Source organism: Lontra canadensis, unplaced genomic scaffold (genome assembly GCF_010015895.1).
Source record: "Lontra canadensis isolate GAN:19392208 unplaced genomic scaffold, GSC_riverotter_1.0 scaffold35, whole genome shotgun sequence".
NCBI lineage: Eukaryota > Metazoa > Chordata > Mammalia > Carnivora > Mustelidae > Lontra > Lontra canadensis.
The window spans coordinates 637,528-644,154 of record NW_022631029.1 but is presented as its reverse complement, the minus strand read 5'-3'; the positions used below and the strand labels follow the sequence as shown (position 1 = coordinate 644,154).

Genomic DNA, 6,627 nt, shown 5'->3' with positions numbered 1-6,627 from the left:
AACATCTTCCTAGGAACATCGCCAAAGGCAAGGGAAGCAAGGGCAAAAATGAACTATTGGGATTTTATCAAGATCAAAAGCTTTTGCACAGCAAAGGAAACAGTCAACAAAACCAAAAGACAACTGACAGAATGGGAGAAGATATTTGCAAACGACATATCAGATAAAGGGCTAGTGTCCAGAATCTATAAAGAACTTAGCAAACTCAACACCCAAAGAACAAATAATCCAATCAAGAAATGGGCAGAGGACATGAACAGACATTTCTGCAAAGAAGACATCCAGATGGCCAACAGACACATGAAAAAGTGCTGCATATCACCCGGCATCAGGGAAATACAAATCAAAACCACAATGAGATACCACCTCACACCAGTTAGAATGGCTAAAATTAACGTCAGGAAATGACAGATGCTGGCGAGGATGCGGAGAAAGGGGAACCCTCCTACACTGTTGGTGGGAATGCAAGCTGGTGCAACCACTCTGGAAAACAGCATGGAGGTTCCTCAAAATGTTGAAAATAGAACTACCCTATGACCCAGCAATTGCACTACTGGGTATTTACCCTAAAGATACAAACGTAGTGATCTGAAGGGGCACGTGCACCCAAATGTTCATAGCAGCAATGTCTACAATAGCCAAACTATGGAAAGAACCTAGATGTCCATCAACAGACGAATTGATAAAGATGATGTGGTATATATACACAATGGAATACTATGCAGCCATCAAAAGAAATGAAATCTTGCCATTTGCGACGACGTGGATGGAACTAGAGGGTATCATGGTTAGCGAAGTAAGTCAATCAGAGAAAGACAGTTATCATATGATCTCCCTGATATGAGGGAGAGGAGATGTAACATGGGGGGTTAAGGGTGTAGGAGAAGAGTAAATGAAACAAGATGGGATTGGGAGGGAAACAAACCATAAGTGACTCTTAATCTCACAAAACAAACTGAGGGTCGATGGGGGGAGGGGTTTGGGAGGGGAGTGGTGGGGTTATGGACATTGGGGAGGGTATGTGCTATGGTGAGTGCTGTGAAATGTGTAAACCTGGCGATTCACAGACCTGTACCCCTGCGGATAAAAATATATTATATCTTTAAAAAAATAAAATTTATTAATAAAAAAAATAACAAAAAATGATGTGGACACACATTGGAGGGCCTTATTTTGTCTACTACAAAGTCTTTTTCATAAGTGTATTATTTCAGTCACTTATGAAAGCAATAAGCAGAGTTTACAAAGCATGAAGAATGAGTTGAATACCTGGTTTCCTCAAAATTCATGCTATGACAATATTTGCTGCAAAATTCTTAAATTTCCCTATACCTAACTCTAACACAGGATCACAGCTTTGCTAATCAAAGACTTGTCCACACATTAGGACCTACATATGAACATCACCTAAGAGTTTGCTACAAAGGCAGAATCTCTGGGCCACCCAGGACCTGTGATCAGATTCTGCATTTGTAGTGGGACCTGTGTGGATTCATAGGCACACTGAAGTTGGAGAGATGCTAGTCTAGATGGATTTCTCATGTATTATGGTTGACATTTGTGGCAGGATGATATATTGGTGATGTTTTCCTTTGGATTGTAGGTGTTCAGAACCAACCCTTCAGACATCACCAGATATCCCCAGGGGCAAATTATTTTCTAGCTGAAACCAATGCCACAGAGCTTGAGGGATAGAAACATCATGACAAAATGACACTCAAGGCCCACCACATAATTACATATTCTATGTGTACAGATCACTAGCTAGCACCAAGCACGATGTCTACAATGAAGATTAGAGTACATAAATGTACTTTCTCAGGGATAAGATGTTTATAAAATGAAATCAAATAATATCTATGAGATGCAAGCTCATATTATAGTACATAAAATGATCTAAACACATTTGTTTAGTTATCTACAATTTTATGACAAAGGCCTAAGTCATAGCTCTTAATTTGTATAAAGTAAGAAATTACTAATTGTAGCAGCAAATGTGTTTGAAGCCAATGTGTGTAGTGGCCAAGGTTTATTAGCAGAAGAACACACTTTTTTGCCTTATTGAAAAGAAGAATAGACCCTGTCTGGTGATACCAGGACTGGGTCCCCACCACAGATCAATGCTTTGAAGATAAAAAGACCTAACCCAGGCAGGTTATTAGGTCTTAGACTTGTAGAAAATGACAACTTGGAGCTGGAGATAAGATGCCAGGAGATTTACACATCAGGAAGAGGGTTAAGTTAAAGGAAAGGGAGTAAAAGGAGTTTTTAAAAATTAGCAAAACCCGGATTTACTTGACCTCCAACCCTGTCTTTTAGGAACTGAGATTCAGTAAGAAAATATTCTTTCAGTCCAGAGAACTTTTCCACTTGGGAATCGTGTGTGTAGAGGCCCTTGTCACAAGAGGGAAGTGCACCTAATGAGCAAATACAGGGAGCTGTAAATACCTCCTTATCTCCAGTCCATCAGCCTGAGTAACCTTGGAAGGGAAGGACCATGCTTCATGTTTCTTTGTTCCAAGTCCGAATTCTGGCTAGGAGCTGACACTTTAGTGCCCCCTGCTGTCTCCAATGAGGACAGAGCTTGACTCCCTATCATCTGCTGTCCAGGGTGGAATTCAGATTTCCACAAGGTGACCTTCCTGTCAGACACCCCAGCCAGGTGAGTCCAACACCCCAGTCATAATCCTCTGAATTTCAGTAAGATCTGAGAAAGGGGACCGATTTCATATTCTTCCAAAAAGATATCCCTTTATGCCATCATTTACTTAGCAATTCAATCTTTTCCAATGAAATAGAAATACAATTTTGCCATGTGGGAAACATTTTTATACATTGAGACCTAATTACTGACTCATTTAACAAATAAAAACCGAGGATCTGCCACAGACCAGAACATTCTAGGAACACTATATGGTATATTCTTTCATATCTAGGCTTTTTCCAATTTAGTTATTAATCCACACTGATATCATTGATGATTACTATTTTATATCCCATTCCAGTTCATTTGGTTTTTCATACAAATTCGCCTGGGACAGTTGCTCTGAAACTACTCATTTTGCATTTTAATCTGGTTTTGTGATCACTTCATTTTTTTCATTCTCTAATTTTTCATATTCCTAGGTCTTTTTATATTAAGCACATATATTCATATAACTTGGTGGAAAAAAACAAAAACAAAAGTGAACCAGAAAGGTGAAGTCCATGAACTTTTGAATCATGTCTCATAACAGTGAGGACAGCACAATGAAATAAATGTGTGTATGATATGATGCCCACAGACAGAATGATCTGAAGCAAGTTATTGAGTACAAGATAGAATTGTCATGGTGTGGTCTGGATAATAGGGCATGGTCTGTGGACCCCTTTGCATTTTGAATGAAATCCAGGTTGAGGATTAGAGTGGGGCCCTTGGGTTTGTCAAAAGAGATACCAATACCCAAAGCCCACGAATATCAATGAAAAAATGCCACATAAGAGAAGGGAGAAATGATCTAACCTTCTTTTCCTTTGGACCACATAGAAAAGAATTGGCCAAAACCCTCAGTCTGGTGGTGGATATTAAGGAGGGCATGTATTGCATGGAGCACTGGATATAGTGAATAAACAATGAATCTTGGAACACTAAAAAATAAGAAAATAAAAAAAATAAAAAATGTATGTTATATTTATAAATTAAAAAAGAATTGGCCAAATAATCCAGAAGGTACAGGAAAAACAAGTTCTATGCTTGACATAAAAATGCCCAACTTTTTTTGTATTATGTATACTTCTTTTTATTAAGTGTGGTTTATCCCTTTGCTAATTTTGGGGGTGTACGATATAAATATATTATATATATATGTGTGTATACATACATATATATATATATATACATATCTATCTTATTATTTATATTTTTTTCCATAGGAGACTTAAGGATTGGCATTTTTGCATTTTGTAGTGGAAAGTCACTGATCTGGCCTGCTTGCATTGGATCCATTCCTAGCATAATCAGGAGGTGAGGGCTGAGAGAGACAAGGGAATAACACAACCCAGGAGACCATGGTGTCTTGCATGTTTGTGACTTGTAGAGTGTGAGCAGTTCCCACAACAGGGTGCCAGTACTCAGAAATCCCAAAGTTACAAAATCCAGGGGCCAGAACTGGATCAAGAGAAGACCCTAAGAAAGGGATCTGGTTAAATTCATGGGTTGCCTTTGCAATATGATGGATACAATGGGAGCAGTGGAGAGGCAGTGTGGACATGGATGTCCCTGTGCCTTGAGGGTTCAGAGGTAACAGAGAGGCCAATTCCCTCCTCGGTATGTTTGATGGTGTCTCTCCTCAGTCTCACTCCTGATCATTCCCCTTGCAGCACTGACTTTGCTTCTTTGACTTGAACATTGGAAACAAGTACCTTCCTCAGGAACTTTGCACTGGCCATTCCCTCTGCTGGGCACACAGTTCCCCCACAATCCTTTATCTACTCCTCTGTTGTACTTGAGGTCTGTGTTCCAATATCACCTTGTTTGCAGAATGCCTTAAATGCCCAAGAAAATAGCTATTCATTCTGTTTTTTTTTCCCTGTTTTCTTTTTCTCCATACTACCTACCATCACCTGAAATGCTATTTAATTTTCTTCTTTTTCTTTTTTTTTGGTTTTATTTTGTAATTTTATTTATTTTTATTAATCATTTTTTAAAATTTATTTTCAGCATAACAGTATTCATTGTTTTTGTACCACACCAAGTGCTCCATGCAATCCGTGCTCTCTCTAATACCCACCACCTGGTTCCCCCAACCTCCCACCCCCCACCTCTTCAAACCCTTCAGATTGTTTTTCAGAGTCCATAGTCTCTCATTGTTCACCTCCCCTTCCAATTTCCCTCAACTCCCTTCTCCTAACTCCCCATGTCCTCCATGCTATTTGTTATGTTCCACAAATAAGTGAAACCGTAATTGACTCTCTCTTCTTGACTTATTTCACTCAGCATAATCTCTTCCAGTCCTGTCCATGTTGCTACAAAAGTTGGGTATTCATCCTTTCTGATGGAGGCATAATACTCCATAGTGTATATGGACCACATCTTCCTTATCCATTCATCCGCTGGACCCTCAACTCTATGGTCAGCTAATTTTCTTATTTTTCAATGTATTCTTTCTCCATCATTGTATGACATGTACTTTTGCTCTTACCTCTCTATACTCCTTGCCTACACAATGCCTAAAACGTGGAATATATAAAAGTAAATTTATAGAATACAAAATTTTAAAAGTGGCATTTCAAAACTGAGAGTAATACAAGTTTGTGTGAAAATTACTCATGCTATTTGCTCCTGTCCTTGAAGTCACCTTCACGGCATGGAACCAGGAAATGTTACACAAATTTCAAAGTTTTGCCTTCTGGGACTGTCAGAGGACCCAGAACTGCAACCCCTCATATTTGGGCTTTTCCTCTCCATGTACCTGATCACCGTGTTTGGAAACCTGCTCATCATCCTGGTCATCAGTTCAGACTCCCATTTCCACACCCCCATGTACTTCTTCCTCAACAACCTGTCCTTTGTAGACATCTGTTTTACCTCCACCACCATACCCAAGATGCTGTGGAACATCCAGACTCAAAGCAAAGTCATAACCTATGCAGGCTGCCTCACGCAGATTTATTTTCTCATACTCTTTGCTGTGTCGGATGTCTTTCTCCTGGGCGTGATGGCCTATGACCGGTTTGTGGCTATCTGTCATCCCCTGCACTACACGGTCATCATGAACCCCCGGCTCTGTGGACTGCTGGTTCTGGTGCCCTGGATCATTTCTATCCTGAATTCTTTGTTACACAGTTTAATGATGTTGCAGCTGTCCTTCTGTACAAACTTCAAAATCCCACACTTTTTTTGTGAACTCAATCAGATAATCCAACTTGCCTGTTCTGATGCCTTACTTAATAACTTGGTGATGTATTTTGCAGCTGTTCTGCTGGGTGGGGGTCCTTTCTCTGGGATCCTTTACTCTTATTTTAAGATTGTTTCCTCCATACGTAGAATATCATCAGCTCTGGGCAGGTATAGAGCATTTTCCACCTGTGCATCTCACCTCTCAGTTGTCTCCTTATTTTATTGCACTATGCTTGGTGTGTACCTTAGCTCTGCGGCTACCCAGAGCTCCCACTCAGGTGCAATAGCTTCAGTGATGTACACGGTGGTCACGCCCATGCTGAACCCCTTCATCTACAGCTTGAGGAACAAAGATATAAAGAGGGCTCTGAAAAGAATCATTGGTGTTCCAGTGATGTAAGGGCCAATCATCCTGGGGCTAAAGAAGTGCCCATTATTGCACGGTTCACACCGTCAGAGCCAGGAACTGCCATCATTTGATCCAACTGGGAAATAGAATCAGCTCCTTCTATTTATTTCCTGGAATTTCCATTTGTTTGAATTCAACTTCTCCATACATTTAAGATTCTTCCCTGACAAATGGTTTTCCCTTTGTCTATATCTTACTTTTTCAAAGTTTTTTCCAGCCCTGACCAAAAATATTTGGAAATTTCCATTTATGTCATGGGGTACCATGGATTTCTTAAGAATACTTAACTGAAGAGACTGTCTTTTTTCCACTGTATATTTTTTCCTGTTTTGTCAAAGAT

At 39.8% G+C, this 6,627-nt stretch overlaps 1 protein-coding gene across 1 annotated transcript; it reads left to right on the top strand.

Moving 5' to 3' along the window:
* The first annotated feature begins 5,444 nt into the window (after positions 1 to 5,444).
* On the top strand, positions 5,445 to 6,278 carry LOC116874051 (olfactory receptor 7A10-like). The gene is made up of 2 exons (XM_032868479.1): positions 5,445 to 5,792; positions 6,078 to 6,278. The coding sequence occupies exons 1-2, from the start codon at positions 5,445 to 5,447 to the stop codon at positions 6,276 to 6,278; spliced, it is 549 nt and encodes a 182-aa protein (XP_032724370.1).
* The last annotated feature ends 349 nt before the right edge of the window (positions 6,279 to 6,627 follow it).